General features: G+C 35.3%; 1 protein-coding gene across 25 annotated transcripts in view; it reads right to left on the bottom strand.

Annotated features, from left to right (window-relative positions):
- Dlg1 (discs large MAGUK scaffold protein 1) overlaps nucleotides 1-17,174 on the bottom strand; it is a 200,423-nt gene that overhangs the window by 46,024 nt on the left and 137,225 nt on the right. For all 25 annotated transcript variants that reach the window (XM_019207498.2, XM_033762563.1, XM_010624051.3 and 22 more), the window contains one exon: nucleotides 4,638-4,740. In XM_019207498.2, coding sequence (XP_019063043.1) covers nucleotides 4,638-4,740 — 103 coding nt within the window. The remainder of the gene's footprint in view (nucleotides 1-4,637; nucleotides 4,741-17,174) is intronic.

Below are 17,174 nucleotides of genomic sequence, written 5' to 3' on the forward strand. Positions count from 1 at the left end.
TTTTTTTTTTTTTTTTTGAGACAGAGTTCCTAGGTATATCCCAGGCTGGCCTGGAATTAATTTATGATCATCTTGCCTCAGTCTCCTGAGTGCTGGGATGACAGGCACTATGGTTCTTAGCTTGCCTAACTTCATCTCTAACTTTGAACTCCCCCACCCCAATACATACTTTTTAAAGATTAAAAAAAAAAAAATCACATTTTCCTCCTGAACCATTTGAAACAATTTGTTTCCTTGAAGTCTCACCAACTCTAAATCTGCTCAGTGCACATCTCCTCCAAGTAAATATATTTTCCTGCACAACCACAAAACCATCAAAATCAGCAAAGTAACATTAATGTTACTTTCATTTTTGTTCATACTGCAATAAAGTTTCACTGATAATATCCTTTACATCAGAGGGATCCAGTTCAAAAATGTACTTAGTTGTGATTTTTGGATTCTTTCAGCCAGAAGAGTGTCTTGGTCTTTCTTTGACTCTGTGATCTTGATACTGATAATTACAGGTCAATTATTTTGTGAACTGCTCTCAATCTAGGACTGTCTGTTCTTCTACATGACCAGATTGGGATTATGCAAATTTGGCAGGAATACCACAGAGGACATGCTATGTTTTTCCCAATGCACGCTATCAGGTGATAAATAATTCTGATTTGTCTTCTTATTGACTTGGATTGTTTTTGTTGTCTGTGATCACTTGAAGAAGATTGTGTCTGCCAGGTTTTTCCAGTGTAAGTGACTTTAACTTATGCAAACAAGTTACTGGAACTGCGCACACTTCTTTATTCTCATACTTGCAATTGATTTATTTATATTGGTAAAGACTCATGATGTCTGGTATTATCTCACCTGATGCTGAAACTATTCTTAATTTAGCAAATGGGAGTCCTTCACACATGGAGTCTGTGTCCTTTTGATATGTTTGCACCACTCTTCAAGTGTGTTTCTGCCACAGGATATCACAGAATAATTTCCTTATTTTTCCTGGCTGAGCCCTGGAGTGCGTCCCTTGTGCTTAGTGGTTTTACTATTTAAAAGGGAACAGTAGTTCAAAGGCAAGAAGTTGGTGCTGGTTGTGCTCATCGCTAGTGGGGTGGTAATGAGTCCAGTCCCTCCTTAGGAGAATTAAGGAAAATTATATATTTTATATTTATGTATGTACATATACATAGATATTTAGTTGTTTCCCCAATATTATAGGATTTATATTTAAATTTTCTTCTTTTCCATATTTATAACTCTTTTCCAACAGTGAAAACTATGGATAACACTGGCTTAACATACATTCATTTGAAAACTCTCTCTGCATGCAATCAATTTTTATCCCTATTATCCACTTTCCTGATTAGGTTTTGTGCCTTCCTTACGCCACTCTGGCTCTTACTACTCATACCAGCACATACCCTGCCAAGGTTTTATTCATGGTTAAGTCCAATAGGCTACCATACCTCATCTTAACTTTCCCATCTCGAAAATGCAGATTAACTACCTTGCTTTGCTAATGGCTTTAGTATGAAATTGAGCAGAATGCGGAAAGGGAAGCTCTCTTTTACAGTTTTCATTTTGGGGGGCTATCTTTCAGTGGTAATTACATTTAGTGCACATACAGGTGGAGCTACTTGCAGTAAGAATGGTGAGACTAACCATCCTTCTTACATTCCATGCTCATCAGGCATTAGATTACTCCTTCCTTCTTCCAATTTTTCTTCCTCATAAGTGACTAGGTATTTTTGCCTGAATCTGTAAAGATTTACAGATAAACTTTAACTAGAATATATCTAAATTTTGGCCATTCTGAGTCTTCCTGCATCATGCTGTGTTCTTTAAGCATAAAGACTTTTTACTTCAAGAAAAGTTCTTTTGTGTGCACTGAATTATAATTTCAAACATTTCTCTTCCTTTAAAATTTTTTTAGAACTATAATTATGTATGTTACATCGACATTACTGTCTTCTACTGCTATTTTCTTTGTAATCTTTTAGATTCTTTTCATTTTGCTGCATTTTGTTTACTATTCCTAGCGTAACCTCTAGGTCCCCTACTAAGTTTTTATAGCGTCTCCTTGTGTTCCAGTTTCATTAAGTGAATAATCCTTTTGCTTTCTTTTATTCCTGAGTTCTGCCAGCACAAAGTTCATCTCTTCCGGTTGTTGAGCAGTCTTTTCCCATGATTCTTACATTTGTATTTTGTACATGAATCACTAAAGACATCAAGGTTAATTTTTCACATGATTTGTGTCAATACTTTTTTGTATGTGCATGTGTAATTTTTTTGTTAAGCTTTGCTGCAATTTTCCACTCTTTCTTAGTAATAGTTTTTTGCATGAATGCCTGGCTACTTATTTTTAAATTACTTATTACAGAATGGAAGTTAGATTTTGCTCAATCAGCTATGTGTAGAAAGTTTGGAGTTATGGGGGAACTGCAGCCCAGATAATTTTTACAGGCTTTAAAAACAAAGGACTGCCACATTATCTGATTGTACACAGACAGACTGCTTTATCCAAATATGGCTCCTCTGTTTCTCTAAACCAAATCACATCATAAATGGTTTCTGCTTCAGCCTATTCCTCTAATTCACATAAAAAACAAGGGATTGTTTTAATACTTCAAAAATGACTCCTTCACATACATACATACATACATTTATTTATTTGAGACAGGGTCTTGCTATATAGTTCAGACTGGCCATGAATTCACTGTATAGCCCAGGCTGGCTTCAAGCTCATTGGTGATCCTCTGCCTTAGCCTTTGGAGTGCTGAGATTACAGGCGTGCATTACCACTCTTGACTCACTCACCCTTAGGAAGTACCATTTTGTCATATTCTATGTTCTACTACACTGAGATTATTGACAGCTCATGGTTTTATTCTTTCCCTCATTCCACATGGCTTCTACCAGATCTCAGCTGCTTAAGTAGCCTTTGCCTATATTTTGCTGTCTCAGTTTTGCTTAACACAAGATAGAGGTATGTGTGTAGAAGTGCGTGTGTGTTTTATTTGGCTTATTCCTTTTATGTTCTCAGGGGAGGTCAGGGGCCAGATACTGATTTACCCTTATTCCTACTTGAAAAGCTGGATTCATTATAAATAAGTATACAAATAAGAGGCTGCCTATTATACTAAGCAGTCAGCGATTATAATCAGGCTTCTATTCAGTGTACAGTGGGAATGTGGTGCCCTTAAAATAAAAGCATGCGTAGCCCACACTAGCAGATTTCTCACAAAACTCAATGAACTAGCATTCTGACTTCCTATGTTAGTTCCTTTTTGGTTAATGTTTATTTGTTTGAAAGTTATCTATTAGATAACTAACTTACCCTTATTCAGTTACTGAGCCTACAAGAATGAGTTTTATAGACTGACAGAATCTACTGCATATTAGGAAACATCAAGGAACACCGAGCATGCTACTTTGATTAGCTAAAAAAACATACGAGGTGGTTTTTTTTTTTGGCACCGGTGATCAAACTCAGGCCCTTACCCTTGAGAGGCAGGTGGCGGAACCACTGAGTCAAATCCCTAGCCCCTCACACTAGGTTTTGTTGCAAGAATAAATTCTACTTCAAGTATAATAAATAGTTACTAAATTACACAAGGTTTCATTTAACTTCTAAATAACAGAATGTTTCATTTTATTTTTTTATGCCTAGTGTTCCATTTCTGAAATGCATACAATGGAACGTATTTTTTTCTTCAAATTCTTGTTCCTTGAATTTTTCTAGTTAACATATACTAATTTCATGCAAAAAACTTAAAAAATTGCAGCCTTTGGGATAAATGGGTTAACTCCTAAACTACAGGGCATTTCATTTGGTTCTGTTAGTCACATCATATTTTTCCTCTTCTTGTTGTTTATGAACACCAACAAGTATGCTATATATTCTTTTGGGTGTTTAGGCTTTTTAAAATCCCCGAGTTTTCACTGTTAGGTGGTGTGTTGATGTACACTAGAGTCCTGCATATTTAATACTGCAAGACTTCAAGTTTTCCATTACTACCTTCTTCTCCATGAATCTAGTAAAACTATGTTCATGGGGCAGGGGATTTAGCTCAGTGGCCCTGCACCTGCCTCATAAGCACAAAGTCCTAAATTTGATTCCCAGTACTGAAAAAACAAAAATAAAAACAAAAGCAAAAAAAATCCATGTCCATGAAACTACCATATGGACATACAACATCCTAACTGTGCAGTCTTCTCTTTATTTTAAATAGTAATAATGACTGAGAAATGCACCTTAAACCTTGATACTAACAACATAATCTAATTCAAAAGTCAGTAAAATTTGAGTGACTTCATTTTCTTTGGCAATATCTTTATTTTTGTTTATGGTTTTTATAACTCTTTTAGATCAGTGAGCTAGTAAAATATATATTAAAGGCATGCATTTGTTTAGTGGTTAGAGTTTTTAAAAGTAGCATTTGAAAGTCAATTCAAGTAACGGTACAATGCTCAAAGGAATTGGCAGGTAAAAGTTCCTACATCTTATTAAAAACACATTTGAACTGGAAAATTAGGTTTAAGACTAACAAATCAGAGCAAAACAACAAAAAAAGAGTTACGCCTGGAAAACAAAACATTAGGAGGAGACTTTGAAAAACTAAAATAAGCACTAATCACAGAAAAAATTTTATTACCTTCAGGTCGATATTGTGCAACAATTGTTACGGCTTGGCCAGCATTTTTCAATGCAGCAGCTGCCTGCTCATGACTAGCAGCTCTGAGGTCAACGCTATTTACCTGTAAATCAAATGAAATCTTAATTTGAGAGATAGCAATCACTCTGATTTAAAATCAAATGGCTTGTTATTTGAGAAGGTACAGATTAGCTGCAATAATTTTACCTCTAAAATATACAGTACAGTACAATAAAAACTATCATTCAAAATGCTTAATGTCAAATGAATAACACCATTTTGCCCTAAGTTTTAATAGATCTATTAAGAAATGCATCTTAATTTGACAAAAGTCAACAAGTGTCATCATTCTGCATATTTCGTTTCACTAGTAATCAAGCACTGGGAGGGAAATTTATTCTTCACTTGTAGCATCAACTCATTTCCTACTACATCCTCATTCCTACAGCTCAACTCAGTTCCAATTCATTCTTCCTTTTACAACTGAAGCTACCATTTTTTGTTATAACAGAAAAAAAATTACTTAAAGACTAAGAGTTCATTCACAGAAGCGTTATAATTGAGTATAATAAACCTGAAATTTAAAAAAAACAAAAGCCAGCAGAAGTAGAATAATGCAGAATTCAGGACTTCCACTGCAAATTTTTGGACAGGAAGAACATTATGTAAATTTTATAAGAAAACCTATTTTGTTGAGAGTTAATCTAAAATCTGTTAAAGATTACATGACATATTAAAAAATTTGACAATGAAGCCAGAAATTCTTGAGATCATAAAATTTACATAAAGAACATTTTCATCGTGTAAGATCTGATGTTTTATATTATCTATAAGGACATCATTATGCAAGCAAATTAAAACACAGTCCTTGAATGAAAATTAAGACCAAAAGCCTTAACCTAAATTAGAGAACGAGAATTAAGATCTAGAAACCCTAAGCTAAACCTAAGCATAGCAATGTGGTTATTTATTGGAGAACATCTCTAGCTGAAGAAGGTAATTAAAAACTCAAAGCAATGTATAAATTGTTCTAAATCTAAAGGAAGATAAACTTTTACAGATTATTGAAGAAAACAACTTTTTATGAATTATTTCTATGGATCAGATTCTTTTGTTACAGAAAAGATTTGAAAACTCCTATACAGATTTAAAAGTACATAATTTGTTTAACAAGATTAGACATGAAGTACTTTCCAAAGTATTTAACATTTCAAAGGAAGTATGATACACTATCAAGGATATTTTAGAACAAATGCCTGTGGTGAAAGACATATTTATGGTTAAAAAAAAAATCAACATAAAAATGGAGAAATGCTTCATGTACTTGAAAATCCTTTTTTTTTTTTTTTTTTTTTTTTTTTTTTTGGGTACCAGTGATCGAACTCAGGTCCTTGCGCTTGCAAGGCAGGCCACCGAACCGCTGAGCTAAATCCCCGGCCCTGAATATCCACTTTTTAAAAGTGTACGTTTTAGTAGTTTTTACTATATTTACAATTATCCCATTTAATTACAAAATACTTTCAATATTTTCACTCAAAAAAGAAATTCTATACTCAGCACCCCCACCTTTGCCCTGAAAACTTCTCACTAGATTTGGCTACTCTGAATATTTCAAATCAGTGAATGAGACACTATAATATGTGACTATTTCTGCTTGGCTTCTTACAAGTTTTCAAGGCTCATCCTCAGAGCACTTATCAGCACTTCATTACTAATTATGGTTCAATAATATGCTCCTGTATAGGTTATAATGCTTTATTTATCTACCTCCTTAAATGTACTTCGAAGTATTTTATTCTTTTGGATACTATTATAAATAGAATTATTTTCTCTTTCCTTACTCCCTTACTCCATCCTTTCCTTTCATCTTTCTTTGTGATGCTGGTGATTGAACCCCTGGCCTTCTGCATGCTAGGCAAGTACTCTATTACTGAACTGCCCCAGGCCCTGCTTCCTTAATTTTATTTTTGGCTCATTAATAGAAATACAGCTGCTTTTTATATAGTAATCTTGTACCCTGCACTCTTGCTAAACTTGTTTATTAGCTCTAGTAGTTTTAAAATTTAATACTGTATTTTCTATATACAAGATTATGTAAACCAGTTTTCTGTTTCTTCTTCTTCGTTTTTTTGAGACAGGGTTTTACTATGCAGTACAGGCTGGCCTTCAACTCACTATGTAGTGGAGGCTGGCTTCAAACTTGCAGTGATCCTCCTGCCTCAGCCTCCAGAGTGCTAGGATTACAGGTGTGTGCCACCATGCCAAGCTTTTGTCTTCTTCTTAACTCTGGAAGACTTTTTACTATGCTTCTTTTACTTGCTCAATTGCTCAAGCTAAAATCTCCAGTATAATGCTGAACACAAATGGGAAAAGTACAGCTACCTTGTCTTATTCCTGATTTTAGAGGAAAAGCTTTCAGCTTTTCACCTGTCACCTATCACTTTTTCAGAGAAACAAGGTAGTTTCATCAGCCTGATAAAGGGTATCTCTAATTTGTTATTTCTCTTTTTAAGCACAAAAAAGCAATGGTTTATGAGCACTGTTTTTTTCTATGTTATCGAGATAACCATGAGGCTTCTGTTCATTACTCCATTATGATGACTTAGTTTTTCTTATGCTGAACCAAGCATTTTCACTGCATCAACTTCTCTTGGCTAAGATGTATAATTTTCTTCATCCTGCTGGATCCACTTTATTTTGTTGAGGATTTTTATAGTTACATTTGTAAAGGATAATGATTTGTAGTTTTCTTGTTATGTCTGTACATTTAGTATAAGAATACTGTCCTCATAGAACGACGAAAATCTTCCTAACATGGCTTCCTTTCTGTAATGATTGGTGTTAATTCTTCTTTAATGTTTGACAGACTACCAGTGAAGCCATCTGGACCTGGGCTTCTCTGCTACAGGAAAGTTTTGTTAATTAATTCTCTCCTCTCTTACTTTCATGGTTGTGTTTGAATACAATGCTTTGTGTGTACTAAGCACATGCTCTACCATTGTGCTACCCTAAAGCCTTTTATTACCAAGTCAATGTTCTTACTTTTTATGGTCAGTTTTTATTTCTTGAGTCAGTTTCTTTCTAGAACTTTATGAACAATTACATAATATATAGCTATGAAATAATGTATCACATAGAAGCATATAATATTTATAAATATCCCTTGCCTTTAGTAATAATTTTTATTTTAAACTCTATTTTGATATCAGCATTAGCCACTATAGGTCATGTTTCACTTATTTTGTAGCATATATTTTCTAACTTTTTACTTTCGATCTATTTATGTTTTTGCAGATAGCATATTACTTGGACTGTTTTTAAATCTACTTTTTCAATTTTGCCTTTTTTTGGTGGGGTGGTGAAGGGGGAAATAGTGCCTCTTTATGTAGCCCAGGTTGGTCTTCAACTCACCATCCTCCTGCCTCAGCCTCCCAAATGCTAGGATTACACTATGATTGCACTACCATGCCTAGCTAATTTTTGCCTTTTAGTTGGAGCATTTAATCCATTTATGTTTAATGTAACTGACACAGAACAATATTAATTTTGCTATTTGTCATATCTTTTTTGTTCCTCTACAACTCCATTAATGTTCCTTTGTGTTAGATATTTTCTAGAATACCATTTAAATTCCCTTGTAATTTTTATTTTATTGGTACCAGGTATTGAACTTGGGACCTCGTAGTTGCAAGGCATGCAGTGGAACCACTGAGCTAAATCCCTGGCCCCTTGTAATTTTTTGATTGCATGTAGTACAATAAAGTCTTTTTAGTGGTTAGCCTGGATTAACATTAATAATTAACATATTAAAATGATTGTTTTGGAGCAATGTCAATTTAATTTCAACAGTGTATGAAAACTGGTCCTTCTACCCATTTTGTAATGTTGATATAAGCTCTATCTTATTACATAATGTGTGCCTATCCATACAGATGTACAATTATTGCTTTATTTGGTTGTTTTTAAATCAGACTAGAGAAAAAAAGGAGTTATAAATTTGAAAATACACTTAATGTTGATTTATCTTTGGTTTTGATGGTGCTGAAGATCAAACCCAGAGTTTTTTGTACATGCTAAGCAAGCACTCTACCACCAAGCCACAATCACAGCCCACTTACAAATTCAGTTACCTTTACTGACGTTTTTTATTTCTTCCTGGGGATCTGCATTATTTTCTAATGTCCTTTCATTTTAGTCTAAAGGAGTCCCTCCAGTGTTTCTTATACAGTAGGTTTACAAGACAGAAAGTTCCTTAGCTTTTATTTATTTGGAAATGCTCTGATTTCTTCTTTGTTTATAAAGGATAATTTAGCTAGACACAGAATGCTTGGTCAACAATTCTTTCAGAATTCTGAATATGTCATCTCATTGCTTCTAATCTCTACTGTTTTTTGATGAAAATACAGCTGTTAATCTTACTGAGGATTCCTTGCATGTAATAAGCCACTTTTCTTTTGCTGCTTTCTAGCTTGTTTTATTATAATGCTTTTATGGCCTGGATATCGTCAAGTTTATTCTCCAACTGGAGTTCAATGAACCTCATGGATGTGTATAATAGTGTTTTTCATCAAATTCTGGAAGTTTCTGGTCATTATTTATGCAATCTTTCTGCTTTCTCTCCTGTCCTTTAGGTACTCCTATTATGCATATATTGGTACACTGAGGGTATCCACAGGACTTTGAGACTGTTAATTATTCTTCATTCTATTTTCTTTTGTTCTTCAGCGTGGGCAATCTCAACCTGTATTTGAAGCTGCTGATCTATTTTCTTTCCACTCAAATCTGCTGTTGAGTTTGTCTGGAAATTTTCATTTCAGCTATTGTATTTTTCAACTACAGAATTACTGTTTTGGTTCTTACTCATAATTTCTCTTTATTGATAATCCTTACTTGGTGAGATATTGTTCTCATACTTTCCTTTTATTTTTAAAGCTGGTTTCCTTTAATTCTTTTGAAATATTTAAAATACTTGATTTAATGTATTTGTTTAAGTCCAAATGTCTGGATCTTCCTAGGACAATTTCTACTGATTGCTTTTCCCCTTTGGGCATAGGCCATTGCTTTCTTGTTTTTCGGTCTTCCTCACAATTTTGTGGTTGAAAACTAGGCATGTAATATAACAAAACATGACAACTCTGGATAACAGATCCATCTCCCATCAGGGCTTATTGTTGTTTCTGTTTATTACAGTTGTTGTTTTTCAGTATCTTTCCTGAATTCTAGAAAGGCTGTATTCTGTGCCACACATAGCCACTGAAGACTACTTGGGTAGCTCAATGGAGAGATACTTAAGTGTCTGGAATAAGGCTCCCAATTCTTTGTCAAGGGCTCTGCATGCATGTTTTGAGAAGGCCTTCAACATTCAGATATGCAGTTGTAACACTGCCCTAATCTTCACATCTTCCTTGCACAGAATCTTATATTCAGCCAGAGTTTACAGTTTGGGGCCTTTTTAGTCCCTCTCCTTTGCCCAGGTGCTGGGGAGTGAACCCAGGGCCTTTTCACTGAGCTACATTTCTAGCTATTTTGTTTTTTATTTTGAGACAAGGTCTTGTTAAGTTGCTACACTGTCCAGATGGGGCTCCAGCTTGAGAAATGTCTGCCTCTACTTCCTAGAGTGCTAGAATTACAGGCCTGAAGTATGCCTAGGCAAGTGTTCTACTAGTGAGCTGTGAGACTTAATCCTTTTTTTTTAGCGTTTTTATTTTGAGACAGGTTCTCACTAAGTTGTCTGGGCTAGCCTAGAACTTAGGATCCTCTTACCTTGAGCAGTTGGGATTATAGATGTGTGCCACCATGCCTGGATGGATTTTCAGTTTTAAAACTGAGAGTAAAGGAGTTTCCAGACGTGAGGTTCCAGAGGTAGTATCAGGAGGTTTGGAGGTTACCCCACCATACTTCCGCAAGGTGTCAGTGACCCATATAAAGTGGTCCCACATGGACAATTTAAAAGCATTTATTTTTGCTTAAAGTTTCTTAAAGCAAACTCTAAGCCAAATGAAAATCTATTTTGACAGAAGGAGTGAAGTAAGGCTCTAAGCTAATTTTATTTCTCTATGTAGATAGCTAAATTTGTATCACATTGTTTTAAAAAAATCCATTCCTTACCATGAATTCATCCTTACCATAACATATTTTAAAAGATTACAGTACATTTTACATAAAATGTACAAATTTGAATAGTTAAATTGGCAGGATTTTAACAACTATATAGTTGTTTAACTATATAGTTATACCCAGTAAACCACTAACCCAAGAAGATATATAACTAGTCCATTAACCAACCCAGGGAGTTTCACTGGACACTTTTACAGGCATTACCAATCACTGGTAACTACTTTGTGAATACTATTATATAAGTTATTGCTTATGATTATCGTGCAACTAGTAATCATACAGTATGTATTTACCTGGTACCTGCTTTGCTCAATGTATTTTTTTTGTTATCTATCTATCTATCTATTTATTTATTATTTATTTTTTTAATTTTATTGAGTTTATTGGTACATTTTAGGGATACAGCACAGTTATATTCATTGTTGGGATCATGTACCTCTACATGGCAAGTCTTGATTCTCATTTTTTCCCCTTACCTCTGCCCTCCCTTCACCCCCTCCTCCCCTCCCCATCTACAAACACTTTATTTTCATCTTTTCATTCTCTCACATTTTTTTCTTTTCCCTTTTTGTTCTTCCCCTACGTATCACACCTTCCCTACACCTTTAGCTCCTTTCCTCCCATTTCTAAATGTCAGTAATCTTATTAGAATCTTATGCATTGTTGCAGAATATTCACACCAGGGAAACTATTTGGTATTTACACATGTGGGACTTATTTATTTCACTTAGGAGTATATCTTCAATATGTATCCATTTTCCTATGAATGAATCTATTCTCTCGCTCTTTATGGCTGAGTAATATTCCATTTTATAGAAAAACCACATCTTCTTTATCCAGTTTCCAACGGATGGGCAAATAGGCTGTTTCCAAGATTTAGCTATTACAAACTGTGCTGCTATAAACATGGGTGCACATACTTCTCTGTGATATGATTCTTTTAGTTCTCTTGGAAAGATACCCAGCAGAGGGATGGCTGGGTCATATGGAACCTCCAGTCCAAGCTCTTTGAGGTATCTCCATATTGATTTCCATAGTGGTTGCACTAGTCTGCACTCCCACCAACAATGGAGGAGGGTTCCTTTCCCCCCACAACCCCGCCAACATTTGTTATTGTGTGATTTCTTGATAGCAGCCATTCTTTGTGGGGTGAGGTGGAATCTCAGTGTTGTTTTCATCTGCATGTCTCGAATGACCAGTGATGTGGAACATTTTTTCATATATTTTCTTGCTGCTTTTACTTCTTTGTCTGAGAATTTTTTGTTATCTAAACTGTCTTGTGTTTCAGTAGTTTGTTCCTTTTTCTTGCTGAGTAGTATTAAATTTTTTGAATATATCACAATTACTTATTTTCCTATTAATGAAAACTTAGGTCTCTTCCAGATCTAGATTATTACAAGGCTGTTACGAACGTTCTTGTCAAAGTGCTTTTGTGGACGTATGTTTTCATTTCTTTTCAGTAAAACTGCGGGTGATAACATTAGATGTGTGTTTAACTTCTTAAAGATCTCACAAAACTGTTGTATATTACATGTTCACCAGTAATAAAGGAGTTACAGTTGTGCCACATTTTCACCAATAAATGTTACTTTTTCTTTTTAGCCATCCCACTGGATGGGTTATTATATTTCATTATAACTTTTAAAAATACCAATTTTTATTTAGGTATAGTCAATCTTTTCTAGGGGTTACTTAAGGGTTTTGACAAATGTGTATGTCTGGTAGTCACCACCACAAATCAAAATGCAATAAAATTGTATCATTCCGAACTGAAATTCCTTAAACCCCTCTACTCACTGTGATTTCTGCAGCAACTCGATACTTGAATGTTAAGTACCTTTTTTCATGTGCTTATTATTATTAGTCCATTTGTATATCTTCTGTGAAATAGCCACATTTTTGGTGCATTTTAAAATCAGGTTACTGGCCGGGCATGGGGCTCATGCCTGTAACCCCAGCACTCGGGAGGCTGAGGCAGGAGGATCACTATGAGTTCAAGATCAGCCTGGACTACATAGTGAGTTCCAGGTCAGTCTCAACTACATAGTGAAGGGTTGGAGATTTAGCTCAGTGGTTCTGCCTCCTGCCTCAACTACATAGTGAGACCCTGTCCCCCCACCCCCCAAAAAAATCAGGTTACTTATTTTTTGTTGTTGATTTGTAAGAGACCTGTGTTCTAGATGCAGTCTTTTGTCAGGTATATGTACTAAGATTATTATTATTATTATTATTTTATTATTATTATTTTTTTTACTATTGAATGGCTAATTTTATATTTATTTTTAAAAATTATTTGGTACTGGCAATTGAACTTGGGACCTTGTGTTTGAGAGGCAGGTGGCGGAACCACTGGGCCAAATCCCCAGCCCTTATTTGATTACAACATTTGTTAAGACTCTCCACCATTCAACTTTGATGCTATTTAATAAATATGCCTGATGCAAGCTCACTATGGTTTTCTTGTAAAAGTTTAGTTTATGACCTGCACTTCATTTCAATTTAATTTTTATATATGGTGGAAGGTTGATATTCTTCTCCTTTTGTCTGTTTACTCCACTCAGTACAGAAGAGGGTGGTTTAATCTTCAACTATGATTGTAGAGGTGTCTGTTTTTTTCAGTGGGCCTGATAATTTTTGCTTCATGTATTGTGAAAGGTTTACTAGGTACAAATGCGTTTAAGATTATTATATCTTCTGCTTTTTTTTTTTTTTTTTTTGGTACTGGGGATTGAAAAAAGGTCCTTGCGGTTGTGAGGCAGTCGCCAGAACCACTGAGCTAAATCCCTGGCCCTATATCTTCTTGATGAAATGATACTTTTGTCATTATGAAATCCGTCCATAATAACATCTTGAATTCTAATACCTTTCATTTGCATGGTGTACCTTCTACTTTCACTTACAACATGTCAATATTTAAAGTGAATTTCTGATAACAGTACATAGTTGGGTCTTGCTTTTGTGAACCAAGCTGATAATTTCTGCAGCTTAACTGGATTTCAATTTCACATCTTAAAACTTATTGGGCTAGGGATGTAGCTCAGTGGTAGAGTGCTTGCTTAGCAGGCACAGTACCACTGGGAGAGGGAGAGAGGGAGATTGGGGGGAGAGGGGGAGGGACTGAAACTGAAGTAAATATTGTATACTACTATTCTGGAATAGAACAGTTCATGTGTCAGGCATTAATCCCTGCAAAGAGGGAATAATACACGTGTTAGGCTTCTAGAATTGGTGACGGTATCAATATAATCTGTACTTGAGCTATGCTCAAGTTTGTTGTAGCTCTAGTTTTGATTATTTAAAAGGCTTTCAAAATAGGATCAAGATTTTTTCCTCCTGAGGGCCTTAGGATGCAAGGATGGGTGAGATGTGCAAGATCTCATTTCATGGCTGAGCCACTGACTTTCAAAACTGCTTGTAACACTGCTGCCTGCTGAGCTGTTGGTAAATCCTTTTTGTTCTTTCGACCTGCCTCGGTTTTCCTTTGTCTTGGGAGATATCTTTCTTCTCTTCTTCCTACCCATTTATGTTTCCACTGACAGAGAGAGCTTTATCTCAACTTTCATGCTCCACTTCCATGCCTTAGCAATGGAAATTCCAGAGCTCCTACTGATTTTCACACATCTTTTGTCAAGGATCAGAAGACACTCTGTAGCATAGGTTTCTAGTACTCTGATAGTGACAATATTATGATACACTACAGTTAGTGGCAGCTGCCTTGTATTTGAGGATGACTTGTATGACCTCTCTTGGTCCCCAAAACTTGTCTTATTGCCTCTGAATACTCAGTGAAGACCCATGGGAAAGAACGTAGTAAGTGGGTGCAGACTTGGGATTTTTGTTTGTTTGTTTGTTTTGTACCAGGGATTGAACTCAGGACCTTGTACTTTTGCGGAAGGCGGTAGAAACAATGAGCTACAATCCTAGCCCTGGGTGCAGACTTGTTTTGTGGGGCTTAGGAGTTTTTATGTTTCACTGGTCTACAACGGTCATAACATATTAGGTACATTCTCGATATTTCCCCCTAACCCTGTCTACTCCTCTGCCCACCACACTACCAAGAACTGAATTCTAGTACATGGATGGGTTCAATTTTTCTAAACGTATCCAGATTGTTTTGATACATTAAGAGGGATGGCTTGAGACTTTCTGTATTCTAATACTGCGAGTAGGTTCTTTTTTGCTTTAAAAATCTGCTGCAATAGCTAGGCATGCAGGCTGGTGCAGGAAGATTGAAGCTAGTCTGAGGCCAACCTGAACACAGTAAGTTCAAGGGCAGCCTGAACTACATAATGAGACCTGCTCTCAAAAACAACTACTAAAATCTTGCAAAAACCATTAATCTTGGGGAATATTATGCTTTTTTAATTGTTTAGCCTTAAATATGTAAGTTTCCACTTAGTTGCATATTGATAATTTTATTTTCTAAGCACTGCACGGGGCATATGTGAAGATCCAAGTGCCCAAGAATTATTTTTATTCATATATCAGTTGGTTATACCATGATCCTAGAATAAATAAAAGAAAAAGTTTCCCACTACGTTTATAAGTAATCAGTCACCCTTCTTTCTGACTTGGACTTAGTCTACCCTTGACAATACAGGATCCTGAAAAGAAATGGTCTGATATATCTAAGTATATACAGGGGAAGGTCAGATAGTGAGAAGGACTGATCTAAGAATGGCATAAAAGATGCACCTCACATTGCTGGAATGTTTTTCCTACCATGTTCCAACCACATTTATCTTCAGTTTGAGGATTACTTCTGATTTATTTTGCAGCTGAAAAAGTTTCTATTGATTTATAGCAAGTACATGATTTAAAATAGCAATGCAATATAGCACCGATGACCCAGGATAAAGTTTGTTTCCAGATCTCAAAATTCTTTTTTTTTTTGATACCAGGGATTGAACTCAGGACCTTGCACTTGTGAGGCAGGCGGCGGAACCACTGAGCTAAATTCTCAGCCCCCGATCTCAAAATTCTGAAGTTCTGGAAAATGTCTACCTTTACTGTTTAAGTACAAGCATAGTGTGGCATAGTGGTTAAGGTAAATCTCCTCTGCACCTCTTACTAGCTACTGTGGGCAAATGAATGTCTAAATTTTAGTTTTGTCATTGAGAAAACAGGCTAAGAGTGATGCTCCTGAGAGCCCACCACGAGTGATGTAAGCCCACCACTTTCCAATTCAGGCACCACTGGATTCCTAGAAATAAAGTAAATTGAAAAAAAACCTTCATAATGCAAAATTTGGAACACAGAAAACAATTCATTATGAAGCACTACAGAAGATCACATAAGAACTTTTGAATAGAGAACAACTGCACATACAAAATAAAGTACTATTCTACATGTTTAGTAGAAAAACCTAAAAGCATACAAGAATCTGCACATACTCAAGACCCTAACAAAACTATCAAGGCAGACTATAAAAAGAACCAGACAATATCTAGGAGAGAAAAGGTACTCTGAAATAAAAATCTTATTTTTGTCTAAGAAAGCAGATTAGCTACAGATGAAGAAACTTAAGACATGAAGACTTCATGAAGGAAATGAAGTACAAGGAGATATATAATGTGGGAAGGCAAACTTTGAAAGGATAATGGCTGAGAAGTTTCCAGAACTGATGAAAAACACACTCTGTTGATTTAGTAAGCATAATGATAAATAAATAATAAATAAAATGTTAGATATAAACATATTTCAGTAAATTTGCCACACATCAAAGACAAAAGGATCTCCAAAGCAACCAGTGACAACACAAATCACATATAAACAAGACACAGACATACTTTTGTTAAATAGCAACAAAGAAGTCAGCCAGCATAAAACAGTATCTTCAGAGTATTTAGAGGCAACAGCTATCAACTTATCCCAGAATCTAGGTAGAATTAAATTTATAACTGAGGGTAAAATAAAGATATTTCAAACTAAGGGCTCTCATTGAGGCAGTATGGACATTTGAGGAACATTTTTGCTTTTTACAATGACTGAGGAGGAGCATGGAGAAGATGGAAGCTAGAAGAGCTAAATTTTCTACCATGAGTAAGATAGTCCTATACAATAAGCAACTGCACTATCCAAATGCTGTTAGTGGTCCATTGAGAAACACTGAAAAAAGGAGATACCAATCAGAGTAAACAAAAAAATTATACATCATGTGGGTAAAAGTGTTAACAGCCAAAAATACAAATCAATACTTTTGGGACTATAAAACCAAAAACAGAAGGAAAATATTAGAAATAGTAGGATTAGAATTAAAGTTTCCCAAGATTTATGTCTTCAGGGAGAACTGTAAGCTCATAGAAAAACTGAGAGTAAAAAGAAAAGATAAAGTAAGGCAAAGAAACTCAGACTCACATTAACATCAGTATAGATTTCATGGCAAACCATTATTTAAAAAAAAAAAAAAAAAAAAAAAAA

Source organism: Fukomys damarensis, unplaced genomic scaffold, assembly GCF_012274545.1.
Source record: "Fukomys damarensis isolate Sample0158 unplaced genomic scaffold, DMR_v1.0_HiC HiC_scaffold_12, whole genome shotgun sequence".
NCBI lineage: Eukaryota > Metazoa > Chordata > Mammalia > Rodentia > Bathyergidae > Fukomys > Fukomys damarensis.